At 41.2% G+C, this 17,379-nt stretch overlaps 2 protein-coding genes across 4 annotated transcripts; one reads left to right on the top strand and one right to left on the bottom strand.

Moving 5' to 3' along the window:
* Positions 1-1,987: 1,987 nt before the first annotated feature.
* Positions 1,988-12,022, bottom strand: GNPTG (N-acetylglucosamine-1-phosphate transferase subunit gamma). Of its 3 annotated transcripts, none has more exons than XM_076351172.1 (11): positions 11,959-12,022; positions 11,816-11,873; positions 11,467-11,534; positions 9,359-9,413; positions 9,167-9,250; positions 8,024-8,117; positions 6,371-6,485; positions 5,725-5,807; positions 5,326-5,454; positions 3,831-3,912; positions 1,988-2,749 (listed from the first exon to the last, which is right to left on the bottom strand). In XM_076351172.1, exons 1-11 carry the CDS (start codon positions 12,005-12,007, stop codon positions 2,640-2,642), a joined length of 927 nt encoding a protein of 308 aa, XP_076207287.1. In that variant the 5' UTR covers positions 12,008-12,022; the 3' UTR covers positions 1,988-2,639. The 3 variants fall into 3 exon arrangements, with proteins under 3 accessions (XP_076207287.1, XP_076207288.1, XP_076207289.1); XM_076351173.1 differs by having other exon boundaries at positions 11,816-11,870; positions 11,959-12,008; XM_076351174.1 differs by lacking the exon at positions 1,988-2,749 and adding an exon at positions 3,076-3,379.
* Positions 12,023-12,074: 52 nt separating this feature from the next.
* On the top strand, positions 12,075-16,930 carry TSR3 (TSR3 ribosome maturation factor). The gene is made up of 6 exons (XM_076351175.1): positions 12,075-12,171; positions 12,302-12,506; positions 13,654-13,847; positions 14,647-14,820; positions 16,252-16,315; positions 16,393-16,930. Exons 1-6 carry the CDS (start codon positions 12,075-12,077, stop codon positions 16,538-16,540), a joined length of 882 nt encoding a protein of 293 aa, XP_076207290.1. The 3' UTR covers positions 16,541-16,930.
* Positions 16,931-17,379: the final 449 nt, after the last annotated feature.

Below are 17,379 nucleotides of genomic sequence, written 5' to 3' on the forward strand. Positions count from 1 at the left end.
GTAAGTCTTCCAACACCTTAAAAGCAAGAGACTACGAGAACAGTTTTACAGGTATTCTTTATTAAACACCTATCGCATCACCCAAAAACAAGGCACACACAAAGGGGCAGCTCTTTATTTCCTTAAACAAAGTAGTGCGTTGCTGGGCTTGTCGTTTTAATAGATTGGGGAGAAAGAAAGCTAGAGAAACAGGTGTTACACCTTAGGTCAATATAAATAAAATCCAGGCTCTCTCTTCTGTTCGCCAGGACACCCCCCTGCACGGACCTCACTTGCAGCACTCTACTGTAGTAAAAGTTGAATCCCAAGACAAACCAAACCAACAGTACTCATTTCCTAGGTATCACCTGGCCAGACTGCAGGGACTCTACAGTGAAACCAAAAGCCATGGTGCATGTTCTTCAGAGACTAAGCAGCAGTATTGGATGAACACGACACTAAGTTTTCTTGGTAGCTCCAGCATGTCTTACTAGCTGCTGCCGCATTTGGTTTTTTGGTTCGTTTAGGGTTTTTGGTTTGGTTTTTGTTCTGCTTTTTAATTAGGAATTTTAATGGCACAAAAAAAGTGTTGCATTTTCACATCTGAAAGCTTAAAAAAATGCCTCCAGCTTTGAAGGGAACTAAGTCATATTAGTAGCTTAGATTCTTCCTCCCCAAGAAAAGACTCCAGAGTATGCAAGTTTGAGTATCTATGAATCCATAGGAAAAACCAGATACTACATTGTTCTAGTCCAGAAAGTGAGCACCGACTATGCATTAAGGGTTGAAGAAGGTAATTTCTACATTGTTTGGTAGAATTTAAAAAAAATCAGAACAGAAAAGAATCACACATTAATTAATCATACACTTACAGTCGCAAGTCGAACATACTCTGTGACTAGCAAAATGTCAAATGAAGGTCACCTTCAGCAGCAATTTTACAGACTTACAGCTTCGATATTTTAATACACGGTGCATCTAAGAAAAAAAATCCATGGAGGAGATGGGTTCTATAAAACATATCTTCAAACGCAAGTGGATTTGCAATACAGCCTGCTCATCCCTACTGTGCAATGCAGGAAGAGACCGCTCCTTGCGCCACCAGGGTGAATTACTAAGCTAAGAGCGGCACAGAAAGCAGCAAGATACATGGAGTCACGCTTGCAAGATAAGGCTGCCGACCGGCAGGAAAAACAAGTTTTCCCATTAAAGTGTCAGTACAGCTTTTAACCAGGTGAATACCAGCAAACTTCTGGCAGTCCCTTCACTGCAGCCACACTCCCAGCCTCATTTCTCCTTCCGCGGTTGCAGGAGAGCATTGCTTTTCTGGGCCGCATCTAAAGAGTCCACGGTCCGACCGGAGAAAACTGCTTCCAGTCGCTCATCGATCTCCGTTTTTTCCCTGAACGCACACCAGAGCAACAGCCCAGCGCACAGCAGGCTGACAGGCAGCACCTTCACCCACGGCCTCTCGTGGTCGCTCCCCATAGACCGGCTGACGCTCCACACCCGCGGACTGGCCTTGCTGGCGGAGAAAGGGACGGCCCCCCCGCCCTCCGGATCCGCGCCCGCCGCGCCCTCCGGGCACCGCCGCCGTGCCAGCCACCTCCGGGGCCCAGGCAGGCGCAGGGAGCGCCGCGCCCTGCAAAGACACACGCGTCAGAGGCGCGGAGCGCGCGGCCAGGGCCCGCGGCCCGCGCCCGCCACCTCACCGCCAGCGACCAAGCGCCCAGCTCATCCCGGCGCGCCGTGCTGCCCGCCTCCTCCCCGCGCCGCCCGGAAGCGGAAGCGCGGACGCGCCGGCGGCGGCAGGGTCCCGCAGGCTCACAGGCGGCCCGGCCCGCGCCGAGGGAGGGCGCTGGGCTGTGGCCGAAAGGACGGTGGACGGGGGTGGCCCGCGCGCTGGCCGCCCAGCAGGCTCACGAACCGGACAGCGGGAGGAGGCAAAACGACCGGAGACGGCGTTCTCGGCGTCCACCGACGCCTACAGTAACGTTCCCACAGCTCATGCCGGAAGAGTCCATTTTATTCCGTGTCACATACAGACAGTTGCCATGTATTCCCTTAACACGACTATTCTTTTATAACAATTTGGTGTCTTCATAGTGCTTTTCTGTCAGATCCTGAACTGCTTTCATTTTATCCACCTGCTATCCAAAGATGACATCAGCCTCTGACCACAGGTGGGTGGAGTGGTGCGTTATGCACTGCTGTGGCAGAAAACATTTATTTTTCTGCTTAAGTCTCCACAGAAAACATTTTCGCATACAGATCGAGTAACACATTCTTAATATTGTACTGCCTTTCACACAACATCTTATGGCATTGGTCTTGAACTATTTTGTATTTACACCACCTGTTACCATGCTCGATCGAAGGAAGTAACAAAGCTGAGACTGGAGACACAGAATCTGTAAACCTATGCCCAATACCGCCCTTAGCAAAGAAGTTTTACAAATGTTCTCAGAAACCAGCCAACTGTTCTCAGTAACGGCGAGCCCTCACTCCATTATGTTCCCTTTGCTTTAGGGCAGAAATTCAGAAAGTCAGGAATACTCACAGAAGGTAAATCATTTTGGTGCCACGATACACGTTCAACTTGCTTGACGCTCCGTATGAACTTGCTGTTTACCACCCAAGTTTCTTCATACAGTGTCATTCTAAATTCCTGTATCGCCATGCAGATGCTCATCGTCCTTTGACCCATTAAGAACAGTTGTCACTGCAGTTGCCAGTTTGTGACTTACACGTTTGACATTGGTATTTTCAGCTGTTAATATTTAGTTTAAGACATCAGTTATTTCTGCTTTTAAACACCAAAACATTTTTGTCACAGAATTCACTGAATAGTTTTGAAATAAGTCATCTAGAGTAAGCTGTGAATTCTGCTTTTGATTGTACAGTTCTAATCTGCAATAATTAAATGAACTACCAAACAGACAGAAATAATGTGCAAGTTACATAGTTAATAGTTTAAACACGCAGATGTTTTACAAAAATTCTAATATGATGAGTTTTCCCTAGAAAAGAAAGTCACCAATTTAAAAAACCAGAGAAGTTTCTCAAAACAAAAGAAAAAAAAATTAAGTACGTCACTAATTTCAAGCTAATTTAATTAGCTCAAAGGTTCATTGTTTTCTTGAGGTGCCAGTTTGGAATACAAAATGTAAATATATATATTCAGGGAAATTAAATCCTCCTTAGACAAATGGTTCATGTAATAATGGACATGATGGACTGGAAGGAAGGGGGGGGGGTGACGACAACACAAAAAAACCCCCAAAACAACAACAAAACCAAAAAACAACTTGTCTGGAATTAATCCAGATAAGCCTTGCTTCTTCATAGCCAGCACCAAACAGTCTTTCCTTCTAAAAACTGCATGTGATATGGTACTTACCTAAGAGAAATCAAAGAGAGGAAAAAAAGGTGACTAAGAAAGGATAAAACCAAGTCAAACAGATACAGAGAACATTTCAAGTGTTCTTTAAGAAGTCAGGCCTTGTCGTTGACTATGCAGAAAGTGGAGTTACTTAAAAGATGCTTATGTGCTATGAATGCTGTAACACCAATTTCCTTTGGCACCTTAAGTATTGGAGACAAACTTCAATTACAACAGCAATCAAAATTTTTCTATAAAGCTAAAATTTCAAGTCATCAACAGATTTTTTTGGGGCAAAGTAAGTCCTCTTGCGCAGGAATCAAGACCTAAGTACTTATTAAAAACTTTGTCTACTGAATTTTACCTCCATATATGACAGATTATTTAATCCTTGCTGTAACTAAAAACATTTGGGCATTCACATTCTGAATAGACAATAATGAAAAAAAACAGTATCAAAAAAACTCACCAGAATTTCCTTTGTATGCAATACCATGCTGACTTAATAAATCTTTAAGTTTTTTTATTTCCTTAGAAAGTTGCTTGTATTCCTAAGAAAGAAAATACATTTAAAATGGCTCTCCCACTCTCCAAATGCATACACAAAATGGGAGTTTATAAAAAATAACGTGTCTGTGCACAGCTGTTGCAGCTTTTGACTTAAAAACTGCTCATTCCAAGAACAAGGCCTAAATTTTATAAAAAGATATATTTCTCTGTTGCCAAAACAGGAGCCAGCTTTTTCCAAGCCCAAGAGTAAAAATTAGGAGTGCTTTCTGTAATTATTTCGGAACTATCCTCTAACTAGCATTTTATCATAGCACAAAATTGCATTCATAAGTTTGCTACAGGACCAGCCTTATTTTATTTTATATCCTAATGCTACAGTCTGGAAATTTGTCACCACCTCAAGTCTTGACCTAGTAACTTCACGTTCTTGCTTTCAGGGGTTTCTGTTAACTTACAGAGCCAGGGATTGCTTAGTACTTTTGATACTCAAACCACATATGTGAAATCTCGAAGAAGCCCCAATTCTTTGTTGTGTTTTGGTTTTTACACAAATCAAGAAAGAGCAAAAGATTAACTATTTAAGATTCTGTGGTTACCAAAACAGCCAACTTTATGTCAATTAAGCTATGATGAAGCCAGAAAAAGAAGTAGAAATTATTAAATACTGTATTGTTAACTATTGAAAAAAAAATAGGTGAATATTCCAGCTCCTAACAGTACCACATCAAAATGGTGATCTTGATATAAGTATATTCAGCTTAACCACAGTTTATTTGGTTATATTCAGGAATTATTATGTGGTGTTTTGTCTTTGCTACATTTTCAAATAAAATGACAACAGCAGCTTCTTCTCTGCGTTATAATGAATTAATCCCCTTCCATGCTCTTTTTTTGATGTTCAGTTTGCGCTCTTTTAGGCTGAGCACACCTTCTACCTCTATTTTCCCCATTTCAATTCTGTTGCAGAAGGACTGTTCACACACATGAAAGTCATTCAGAAATGGACACAGCATTGATCATTCTGCCTTTTGCTTGTGTAACAGCCAACGCATTCTGACACGAGTCTGGGTAATTATCGACAGAGGCAAGTGTCAACATTCCCAAGGCTGGTTACACATTTATTTTCACGAGTAATTCCTTCCTATTTCGAGGCTGATATTCCCCAGAAAGAGTACTTACAAGGCGTTCATAACCCAAGCGCCTAATTCCTACATACCCCCCCGTCTTCTTATTGGGCATTCTGTTGTGCTGGTTCGTTTCTGACTTAAGGGCTAGCATAAAGATATCAAATCACTCTGTATGCAGACTGTTACATATTGAAACCAGAAAAGATAATCCCATGAACAGATTTCAGCTGAATCCAAAGAGTATTTACATAATGCTGTCACACTGATACTGTCATACAGTAAAAAGGTAGCCTTTTAATTCCACATTGTAAATATTACATTCTATACCTTACTGCACTTCTCCACTGTTTCAAATTCCAGACTTATTTTCTTATTCTGTTTCTCAACTTCCTTTTCTTCTGTTACTTTTAGAAGTCCTGCTTCCTCAAAAATCTCTTTCAGTGTTTTTTTGTATCCCTAAAAAAGAAAGTTTCCAAAAGACAATAGATCAATCCACCTGACTCTCATCTCTGCTTGCAATCTCCACTGGCCATTCCAATTCCTCAAGCTCCACTGTAGAAAACTTTACAAATACCAGTTGATACAGCAGTTACAGAGCACAAAAATTACTATTTGCCAACTGCAGAATAAATGCATCCATTCCAAAAGGAGAAACTGCAGAAGCCAGGTTTGGCTATTTGACAGCAATTGTTCTGGACGAAATAGAGTTGGAAGAAATTAACAAACCTGGTCAGTTATTAGTTCATCATACAGAAGCTGCTCTGCTTCATCCCACCTCCTTTGTAGTGCTTCAGTCAGAGTCGGATAAACTGAAAAATGGAAGTCAAACCACGTAAAAACCAACAGCACTGTCCTGCATTAGTTAAATGCTCCTCTAGTAGCATGCACACATATTTGTTTTAAGAACTCAATGTTTCTATACAGTACATAGTCTCTACTGCTTTCAAGAGTTGGGGTTAAACTTAAATTCTGCTTCACACATTTAAAGTTTCTGGAAAACACCACCGACCAAAATTTTCTTCTCTTATTTCCAGCTAGAAGGCCTCATATTTCTTTATTGAATGTAATTCTAACTGAGCTCTCCCTTTTTGTAATATAAGTAAATGAGCAGATACTACAGGGCTGATTCCGACAACGAGTCCAAGAAAAAAGCAAAAAATCACTCGCTGGGTCTATACTAGCTATGACAATTTATTTGAGAAATACCTATGTGTTATAATGACTGGGATTGAAAATAAACAACTTTGTATTATATGTTACATTTAATACTCCTTTATATCAAGTTACAAACTCAACAAACCTAAAAATTTACACTTTGAGGTTGGCGTAATATGCCAGCTGCTCTACACAGAAATTATTTTCTAAATCTTACCTAAAAGAGAGTGGGGATGGCACACGAGAGGAGTCTCAAATGTCAGAGAGTAAACACAAGTACTCGGCTCAGACACAAAAGCCAACTTATTGCTCTTTCCACAAACAAGATGAACCTAAACATCAGTAAAAACAAAGATGAGTGAAACACCTCCACATGAAACAGGACCAGCATTGATGATCAATTCGCTGTCTTGCAATGCTAGCAGATGCACTTCTGTATATACTGTCATGTCAAAGCTTCCAGTGCTGTCACCCACAGAAAAAGAATCATAGCAAGCACATCTTCAAATTATTTTATCAAATGTGAAAATTGCTTCCTGTGATGGGAAATGACCCCCCCACGTATCACTGTTCCTTGGACTCCCAAGCACCGTATTTCCAGCAAGAATGAGAGTAAAAAGGAGGGTGAATAGGACACCCCTTAGAACCTCATCTGACATAAGCATAATTCACTTACCAAATTTTAGTTCTGACCATGTGCTAAATAAAGAGAACAATACACATCTAGCCTGTCGAAATTTGTTTTCATCTTTAAACTTGTAGCACCAGTATTTTCTGTCTGTTCAAAACTAAATGCCAGTGAAAGATTTGAATCACAATATCAAAGGTCATAAAAGAATAGTAATTCTTTCTGCAGCCCCTGTGGGAGATGAAGATGTTAACAAGGCACCTCCATTACAGTACAGAATATTTTAACCTTGGCGAAGACATTTTGTCCCTTATCCCATCTTCACATTAGTTATTATTCCAACTATATATACCTCTCTCTTAAGTATTGTATTGTCACCCATCATTGTAATAGCTAAACATCTTCTACACGAAAAGCAGCCTGTTGTGAACTATATGGTATCTTTAACTCTTCTTCACGACAGTGATCTACGTCACGTGGGAATGTGAGGTTTAATTCATTGTATCTGTAAAACTGTGTAACACACTGAAATGGGAGGTGGAAAAATATTAATGAATAAAAGGATAAAGGACGTGAGCAAATCATGTGCCACACATTGGGCAAGTCTCCCTTCCTTACCCTTCTAGTTGAATAGTTACTTGGCACAGAGACTGTCCAAATGTGAAAAGGAACAATTTAACCACTCCACAAAATAAGAATTTCTACTTTTTCTTTAAAATGTACTCACACCAGAATCTGTTTCTCTTGAGCTGGTTCCTCTGCCACTCCCATGTATTTGATTCCTCCTTAATTCTCCTTGCATGCCCTCTGCTCTTGTTTTAACACCTTACTTAGCTTCTCAGCATGCTGTTCTTAACTGCCTAATTCTTTTCCTTTTTCCTGGATGTTCTTAGCACAATAGGCTGGCATCTTGAATTCAACAAATAGCTCTTTTTCTTTATTTTTCCTGACACAACTTACAAAGCACTATGTTTCTACAGTAGTGATAATACCAGAATATTCCACTCTATCAAGGGAAAAAAGAGTTAAAAGTAACCAGTGAGAATACATAAGTAAACTTATTCAAAATGGCGCATCCCTCCTCCATTCATTCACCTAGCTCCTACAGGAATTCATCTTTATGTTTTATATCACATCTTAAATGATGACTTCTTCAAGGTAGCAATGTTTCAGTCTGTAGAGTGTCATGAGTGTGTGTAGAGAGTCATGCTGTCTGAATTAGCATAGTCTAGGTTATTATACCTTTGTCTGTCTGCTCTTAGTTTCACATGAGTCTCCTTCCCTCATCCACATTCCAACAAATGTGTTGTTGTCAATTTCCCATTCATGCCAGATTCTGAAAAAAACAGGACATCATTTTATTTTAAGTTACTGGAAAGAAAAAAGTGAACACTCAGGAAGAAATACCCTTACACCATGTTCAATTTAACTGTATATACTTCATTTTTGTTGTCTTATTACTTCCATTTCTTACAGCCAAGACCTTATAAACAGTGTAGTTTGTTATCCAGGCTGCTATATAGGGCACATCAACATTACTTTAAGAGCACAGTTTTGGATCAGCTTTCAGTTTGCAAACCATTTGCACTTATAAATCCATGTTTAAATTCAATAAAATACAGCTTATGGATCAATCCCACAACAAATTCCATGATGCTAAGTACCCTGCGCAACTTCAGATTGTTTGCAGGATTTTTAGTGCTGGTGAGAGGACCTACAAAAACTAGTCTCTACTTCTGCTAGTCCTAAAGCCAGTGATACTCTCAGCATCCTGATGTACCCTTTTCCTCTCACATTGGCTCACCAATTATTGTGCACATAGGAAAAAAAGAGACATCTATATACAAATATTTAGAAAGGCAGTAATTTTAAAGCAGTGCTCTGGTTTATTATTAAATCTATTTTAGGTCTTATGATTTGGATACTCTAGGATCTTTGAATACTTCGGGATACTTTTTTGGGTCTACATCAAGTCTTCTATTACCTTTTATTAAATATGTTTAACACAACCACTAGGCATAAAGCACTCATTTAATTTTTGTAAGGTTATATTCAGCTCAAAGTGAAAATAGTTAACAGACATGAAATCTTTGTTAATGTAAGCTGCAGTTATGCATTATTTAACTTCTCACATGAACACACCATACCTGCAGTTGGCACTGGTTATTAATCAACCTCCAGCTAAAATAGGAGGTTAGTATTTATCAACAAAAAAAAAATCTGAATTTTTCAAGATGGGGTATTTTTATGCATAATGCCTTGGGAACTACAATAACCTAAGCTGACCAGTAAAAGAATCTTAATTTTAAAACTGCCTCCTTTTTAACAATCTATAAAATGGTCTGCTAACAACATAGGTAAAACTTAAAGGTCTAAAAGCCTCACCCTAAAATCCCACTATAGGCGTTCCATCGAAAAGTCTGCTCATGCTGAGTGACGTTATGAAAAGGACAAAACTCATACTTGTACCTTGAAAAAAAAAAAGACAAAGAAAATAAGAAATGTTTCAGACTGAAATAAAAAACTAGTTCGTTCCTAATAAATACATAGAATTAAATATCCAAATCCATTACTCACGTGGATTCCACAAAACTGAAACACTTCCCAGCAAGCCTAAAGAGATGTGCAGGGCCTAAAAACACCACAAAATTACATCAAGGAAGAATAATGTTTTGGTTAAATTTAAGCAAGTTACTGTGGTGACAAAACTGCAAGGAGTATGTGACAAATTTAGTTTTCTAAAGGAAAATAATTCCTTTCCTGTACGTAAGGAAATTTGTATCTTCCATATGGATTACCATATATTCCCACTAGTGCTATATTGGTTTGCATCACGATCTTTAACATTTTTCATCTTCAATACTCAGTGAAATAGATAAGCCTCTTTCTACAATAGAAATAAGAAACTCGTGCTTGGCAGCTGTCTGTCCCCAAAGACATCCAAACTCCTCAGGTTTACACTAGTAAAGCCCATTTGCTCAGAACGTTGACAGTGCTGCATATTTAAGTTTCACTGAGATTCTCGAACTAAGATACTCCTTTTCACAGTTTGCCTTCATGGTCTGACCCAGTTAGGATTCAACAAGAAAAACCTTTTACTGTCAGACAGGTCAGCAGTTGCAACTCTACTCTTGTAGAATTGACCATTCCAGCCTTGCTGTCAAAGGAATCCAAGACAGGTAACTTGTCATTCAAAAAAGGACCAAAAGTTCTGAACTATGTGCTACAGGCATATTTCAGTGTCCCTTGTTTAAGGTAATTTTGCGCGGAATAATGAAATATTTGTGAGGAAAGGAGAAGAAAAGAAATTACAAAGCAAATAAAACCCCATCCTGGATTCTAATTCCCCACTGCCAGGATTGCCTATGTGCTCTTTCCAAAGATCTAGACAAGCAATCCTAGAAACAAAGATCAGACCACCGGAATCATGCCCTCCGGAATGCCCTAACCACTAGGATACAGGCAGGTTCCCATGTGATTTTTCTGACTGTATGATCTTGCATTTCATTCTATGGATTATCATAGGCTTGGCCAAAGGGTTTGCCCTTCTACTACATGCAACCTGTGCCTTAGTGATTAGGATGCTCTCCCCACAGAGGAAGAAAAGCAAATTTGAATGTCCCCAAGGAATGCATTAAACTCATGCCTCCATTTCCTGGGCAGATGCTCTAAAAGAGAAATTATAGGAACTATTACCCCAACTGTCTTGTAAAAGAAAAGAACAAGTAAGGTTTCCATGCTAAAGAAACAACTGTGCAAGACAAGGTTCCAGGTCCTAGATTCCAGTTCCAGACACTCAAAATTTTTGGCTACGCATAAGTTCCCACATCCAGGAAAGAAGGGTTTCTAGCGTACTGTCCTTTTAACTTTTTTCCTGCTATTTTTGGTGTCTTTCCATTCAGCCTTCTAACTATTACTAATCCCATTTCTAACTATTTCACTTTTCACATGCAATACATGCAGAATTAATATATTTGATTTGCATTTATAAAACACAACAGAAGACATTAAGCATAATCATGTTCAATGTCACCAAATCAAAATGCCTTTATTGAACCTGAACAAGGTTTAAGTCTGTGCTTAAGGTTAGCAGAGACAAGAGTTATTTCCTTTTGCTTACTCTTTGTATTCAGTGTTTATTTTACCTACTCTCCTCCATATACGGTCTAGAATTTTTTAGATTCCTGTTTATTTTGCAGAAGTGGTGGATTTATACTGCAGCACCCAGGCTTTGCGTGTGAAACTGAGCCTCCGTGATTTGTTCCGAGACTACTCTTAGGACTTTTTTTAAAACAATTTTTAAGTATCAAGTACTATCAGATGATGGGACAACTTTTATATAACAATCTCAAGGATGTCAGAGATCGTTTCAAGAAGAAAAAAGTTTTTAGTAAAGGTCAGAAGGATCTGTGACTGGCTCAAAAAACACAGAATAAAACATATGGATAGCACTGTGGCAAAAACAGTCCAAACGGCACTGGGACATGGAACACCAAAGAGGTTAATCTAGGTTTTAACCCTTCAGAAGCACAATAAAATGTATTTGTCCACACTTATTTTCCATGATGCTTATAAAATGACAAGTAAAATTACTCTTTGTCTGCACGAAGTCAAGGTAGCCTACCCTGCAAATGACTGTCACTAGATGATGAAAACAGTACAGAAAAGGTCACGCTTGCATATACCTGATATTGCAGATGGGGACATCTTTGGCTGCAGCCTATTTGTTTGAGGCAAGAACGGGTTATTCAACCTTTCAAAAGAAGAAAAGTTAGACGTTTAAGCCTGGGTTATGCATCTGACTATGGTTATATCCTCCCCTGCGCGAGTGTCCCAACACCTACAGCCACGCGCGACGCGCGGGGAGCGGTGGCCCCAGCCCACGGGCCCACCAGCGGAGCCGGCAGAAGCGTCCCGGCCGGGCCCGCCCTTCCCTGGAGGAAGGGACGGGCTGGAGCGGGCGGAGCGGCAGATGAACCCGAGCCCGCCGGGTCCGGGTGTGTCACAGGACACGGCGAGCAGGCGGCCACGTACCCGAACGTGTTCGGCTCCTCCACGATCTTCATCTTCCCCGCCGAGGCGAAGAGACCTGCTGAGCAGAGAGCAGTTGGCTGCGGCGGGCGGGCGGATCGACCCACCGACGCACCCGCTCCCCCCCCGCCTGCCCCCGCGCTCACCCAGCGCCGCGCCCAGCGCCGCCAACAGCAGCAGCCGGGCGGCCGCCATCACCTCTTCCGCTGGAAACGGAAGGGCGCGGGGCCGCGGGGCGGCCGCTCCGCCCAGGCGCGGGACCATGGAGCGCGGCCGGCGCGCTGCCCGGCGGAGGGGCGGGCGGCGCGGCGCTCGCAGCCTCCACACCTTCGCGGCGGAAGCAGAGGCCGCGCTGAGAGGTGCGGGAGCGTGCCGCGGCCTACGGTCCGGGCGGGACTCGCGGGTCCCGCCCTGGGTCCTGCCGGGGCGCCGGGCCGGGCCGTGCGGCTGGCCGGCCGCTGGGCACTAACGCGCGCCTGCCGTTTTCAGCTTGCCTGGAGGGCGAGGGGGCCGCCCCGCAGGCGAAGTTCCCGTGCCCTCTTGCCATGTGGGAGCTCGGACACTGCGATCCCAAGAAATGCACCGGCAGGAAACTGGCCCGACAAGGGCTGCTCCGAACCCTGCACCTCCGCCAGAGATTCCCAGGCCTCGTCCTCAGTCCTCTGGCTGCTGAGTATGTCTCTCCGGCCGACAGGTAAGTCCCCGGTGAGGCCCGCACCCAGGCGACCTCACCGCCTGTTCGCAAAGCCTGCGGAGGCACAGGCCGCGAGGAAGGGCGCTTGGCCCAAACGCTGCAGGAAGGGATTATCGGGGAGAACATTTTAACTGCTGATTCGTGACCAAAACTGTGCTACAGAATCACAGAATCATAGAATAGTTTGGGTTGGAAGGGGCCTCTAAAGGTCATCTAGTCCAACCCCCCCTGCCGTGGGCAGGGACATCTTCAACTAGAGCAGGTTGCTCAGAGCCCCATCCAACCTGACCTGGAATGTTTCCAGGGATGGGACATCCACCACCTCTCTGGGCAACCTGTGCCAGTGCTTCACCACCCTCAGCGTAAAAAATTGCTTCCTTATATCTAGTCTAAATCTGCCCCCCTTTAGTTTAAAGCCATTCCTCCTCGACCTGTCGCAACAGGCCCTGCTAGAATAAGTTTGACCTTCCTGTTACATCATGTCAGTGCATGAACATGAGAAATAGAGCCATTTTATTAAATCAGGTTGACATTTTTGCACAGCTGGTACTGGGTGAAAAAAGCATCTGTAGATTCCAGTGAGAAATCAAAGTATGTGGTTTGTAGGTTCATTTGTTCAGAATCACGGGCCTATAGCTACTGTGTCTTTTATGATGCCATATTCAAGTTCTTAGGCTAGGCAACACGATGCATTAACTAGAAAACTTATTTGGGGGAAACGTTGAGAATTTTCTTCAAACGTGCCTGCAGAATTTTTATAAAGATGTATTTACTCAGAGAAAAGATTGGACTTCAAAAGCTAGCGGAGAACCTAATCTGAACTTTGGTGTACTTTTAAGAATGTGAACGTTATTAACCACAATCTTCTGTCACATTTTTAAACCTAGAATTTTTCACTTTCAGTTTGAAACATATGGGTAAACCTTTTTTGCCACATGCATGTTCGGAGGAAATGCATGTTATTATTCTTTCTCACTGCATCTGTATTTTAGATCATTGTAAAACGTGTGCTTTTTGACTTACAAAAGGGGGAGGTTGTATGCAAATTTGTTGCCAGTATAAAGTGGCAATTGTAATTCTCACTTTAACTTATTTTATCAATACAATGATAACAATTTTTCAAATACAGTGATGTTTCTTTTTTCAGGCACATCATTGCTCAGAGCGGAATTGCAGTCATAGATTGCTCATGGGCCAAATTAGAAGAAACTCCCTTTAACAGAATGAGAGGAACTCATCTACGGCTGCTGCCTTACTTGGTGGCTGCAAATCCTGTGAACTATGGTCGGCCCTGCAAGCTGTCCTGCGTGGAAGCTTTTGCTGCAGCTTTTTGCATTGTTGGTAGGCAGTAATGTCTCATGTGAAATATGTTATAAGCAATTCTTACATCCTTAATCAGAAGAGATGATCTGCGATAGACTAAACTGTAATGTTGTCCTACTGGTCGTCACTTTGTTGAGTTTGAAATCAGGTTGTCTAGCTTTCTTCCAAGTACTCGTACCTGGTAGCATCGAGGTATCCGTGGGGTATTCATGTCAGCTAGTTAACAGGACACATATAAACTGATGATCCTGGTTTTGTCAGGATGGCACTTAATGTTAGAAAACTGTTAAAAAAAGCCCAAAAAGACAGAGTGTGACTCCGTAGGCACCTTTGTCTTAATGAGAGATAACAGTTCTCTGTTAATACGGTGGGTTCTGGTTAAGAACAAAAGAAATTGCCCCCTCTTGTGATGTTTTGCAAACTCATCACAGAACTTTCTTGACAATTGAAGAGACATGCTCTACTGTACTGCAGACAAATCCTACCTTCTGAAAATATTGTATGTACAGCTGCTCTCTTTCTGAAGGACTGTGGCAGCTAGAGCTTGAATCATTCATTACCCGTACAAAATATTTTTATATAACACTCACTAAAAGATGATGAACTTTTCTTGGCTTCAGTTAGCTATTTCAAGTTAAACTGAAATTTGAAAAGTTTTTTCATCTTTTTAAAAGTCTGACTCCCTGAACACTGAAAAGATGCTGGCAAACATCTCACTATTGTAGTGATGCATAGGTATGTACTGAACTTAGAAACCTGTAAGCTGAGTGAAATCTCACACTGAAAAAGAAAACTGATCATTTATTTTCTGTTTTAGGATTCCCAGACCTAGCCACCATTCTTCTAAGGAAATTTAAATGGGGTAAGGCATTTATTGACTTGAACAAAAATCTCTTGGAAAAATATGCAGCCTGTCATTGCCAGGAAGAAGTGCTGAGAGTTGAAAAGGACTTTTTAGCCAGTGTCCAAGAAACAAAAAATGAAGAAATGGGTAAGAAAAAACACAGACACACCACACACACCCTTTTCCTAACTAGTTTCTTTACAGTCTTTTCCTTTAACGTCATGAAAATATTGGCAAGGTAGAAGATAAGAGCTTTGTTGGGATGTATTGTTTCGTCTTTATACTGTGTATTCTTCTTATAAGCAAGTTTGCCTATTTTTTCCAACTCAAAAAAATGAAAACGACTAAAGCAATTTAATGCATGTAGTAGTGTATTCACAGCTGAACTGTGGAGCAGCTACCCTGATTAAATTAAGGATATTGCAGAACTAAGGAGTAAAAAGAAAATACGGTGCTTCCTCATTTTACAGATGTTAAAAGCAGAGTATGAGTAAAAAGACTAGTAATTCAGGAGGACTACAAGAGAAATACAGGCATAAAATCTGACAGCAAGTTAGTTATACATAAAGACCTTTAATGGACATGTTTATATAGTCCCTAATCAAGATGCTTAAAATCAGACCTATAAAGATAATGAAAATAGCTTATAATAAGTGCGGTAGTTTATTCCCAAATTCTTCTGGTAACTTACTGGTATCCCAGTATTTCAGGCTATATTCACAGGTGAGTGCTTGGTCTCATTCAGGACAGCACCAAAAAAGCCAAATCAAATGGTCAAGAACGCGTGAAGAGAGACACTGCTAGTTAATGTTTTCCTTTCACAGTGGTCAAGTCCCATAAAAATAGGCCAGGGGATCACACTGTAAGGCTATGGTAGACAGCCTCTAGTTTCTCTGAACTTTGATCTCTTTGCCATGACATGCTAGGCTCAATAAAATAATCCTGTTGTTTGGTGGAAGCCTAACTACCGTTAACATTAAACTGAAGACAGTTCTTAAGGGGCAACACTACTGTGCCAAATAAAGCACACTTCCACCCACAATCCTGTTTATTTTCTGGATGGACTGTAGTACCAAAGCTATCATGCCTTGTTTGACTTTTCTGAGGTAATAGTTCTCCGCAGCTGTGTAAGCCAAAGTAAATCTAGCCCTACCCTTACTCGGCAAGAGCTAAACCTGGACAGCTATACTTCACTTCTCAGTAGACATGAACTAACTAGATAGCCCTTTTAGAACTAAACCATTCTGAGAACATCCATGTTTTCTTACCAAAAGCCTTAGAAACCCAAGTGTACAGTCTGACTGACCCTAAAGAGCTACTGAATCCCTTGGGGGGGTGGGGCACAAAGGGCATGGAAAAGAATGAAAAGACTAGAATGGGGGGGCAGGACTTGGCAGTTGTTTCTCACCTCCCCTGGTTTCTGACCAAACAACTATGGTAAACTTATCAGAAAGCTGGACCAGACTTCCTATGCCTTTCCCCTCCCTGCCAATAATATTCTCTCAAAATGAAAATGAAGGCAGACCATTAAAATATGCTGCCTTCATCAATGTGTGCCCTTTTTTCTTCTTTTTCCAGATCCGTTTGATGTTGACTCAGGAAAAGAATTCTCTAATCCCAACAGACCAATCAATTCCCCAGGGTAATGAAATTTAATTTAAATACTATTTTTCTTATTATAAGTTGTTTTGCTTTTATAATCCTGAAAAATGTTTCCAGACTAGCACAAAGTAATGAAGAATCCGAGGAGGACAGCGTGAGCACTCCAGATGATGCCACTGAAAGCAGTGATAAGAGCAGTCCAGAAGATGATGGTACTGTAAAGTCGCTGCAACAAAAGCCAATAAATCAACTATTTGAAAAGTAAAAAAAAAAAACCCACCAACAACAAAACCACCACATACCACAAGAACATAAAAAAATCCCCCAACGATCCCAAAGAGTTGTAACATCTTGTATAAAGAAATTTTCTTGTTAAGTCTGGCTTGTCCACCTGTAACTTGGTGCTTAGCAAATGCCTTCCTTTAGATGAACCTCAGGCTCTATGTGGGTTCATAGGTCTATTATGCACATAAAGGCTTTAGGTTATTTAATTTTTAGAAAATTGTCTATGGAATGTTGATTATTATATAAAGAGCCTGAAGCTTAGTTATGAGTTAAAAAAAACCCTGTATTCTAATCAATGTCTGGAAAGCGGTTTATAGGTATTATTTTTACCTAATAGTACATGAAGTAAACCCTTTTAACTTCTGGACTATATTGCAACTGGAAAATGTGACTAAGTTGTTGTCCTGTTCAGAGTACCCACTACGTGAGGAGCCTTCTAACTTTCTGCAGGCTTGAACCTGCCATAGTGCATTTCTACTACTTCATCTAGTTTAGGGTAAACCGACTACCTAAGCATCAAAGGAAAAAATGCTTCCTGAAATTGTTGTAACATCTCAGTGTATCTTTTCAGTAACTTTACATGCTATTTTTTTTTTTTTATTTACTCTGATAGACCATCCTAAGCAACATACAATGTTTTGGCACTTTATATTCAGAACTGTACCATAAAGCTTCAGGTAACAGGTTCAGCAATGCTATCTGCCTGCATTCTCATTACTTGAAGTGCCACTCTACCAAGTCAGAAATACACATTGTCTGGCCCTTAAAGATTTGAGTCAGAGACTCTCATCAGCGCTAGTATCTTAGTTCACTTTTCCA

This window comes from Aptenodytes patagonicus, chromosome 13, assembly GCF_965638725.1.
Source record: "Aptenodytes patagonicus chromosome 13, bAptPat1.pri.cur, whole genome shotgun sequence".
Lineage (NCBI taxonomy): Eukaryota > Metazoa > Chordata > Aves > Sphenisciformes > Spheniscidae > Aptenodytes > Aptenodytes patagonicus.

What these genes read in the sequence shown, in the direction of transcription:
- TSR3 (XM_076351175.1), top strand. Translation starts at nt 12,075, where the DNA reads ATGGAGCGCGGCCGGCGCGCTGCCCGGCGGAGGGGCGGGCGGCGCGGC. An exon ending in AGCAGAGGCCGCGCTGAGAG is followed by an intron (nt 12,172 to 12,301) that starts GTGCGGGAGCGT and finishes TGCCGTTTTCAG; the next exon opens with CTTGCCTGGAGGGCGAGGGG. An exon ending in AACAAAAAATGAAGAAATGG is followed by an intron (nt 14,821 to 16,251) that starts GTAAGAAAAAAC and finishes TTCTTTTTCCAG; the next exon opens with ATCCGTTTGATGTTGACTCA.
- GNPTG (XM_076351172.1), bottom strand. Translation starts at nt 12,007, where the DNA reads ATGGCGGCCGCCCGGCTGCTGCTGTTGGCGGCGCTGGGCGCGGCGCTG. An exon ending in CTAAGAGCAGACAGACAAAG is followed by an intron (nt 6,486 to 8,023) that starts GTATAATAACCT and finishes ACTGATGTTTAG; the next exon opens with GTTCATCTTGTTTGTGGAAA. An exon ending in TGCATACAAAGGAAATTCTG is followed by an intron (nt 2,750 to 3,830) that starts GTGAGTTTTTTT and finishes AAATATTAACAG; the next exon opens with CTGAAAATACCAATGTCAAA.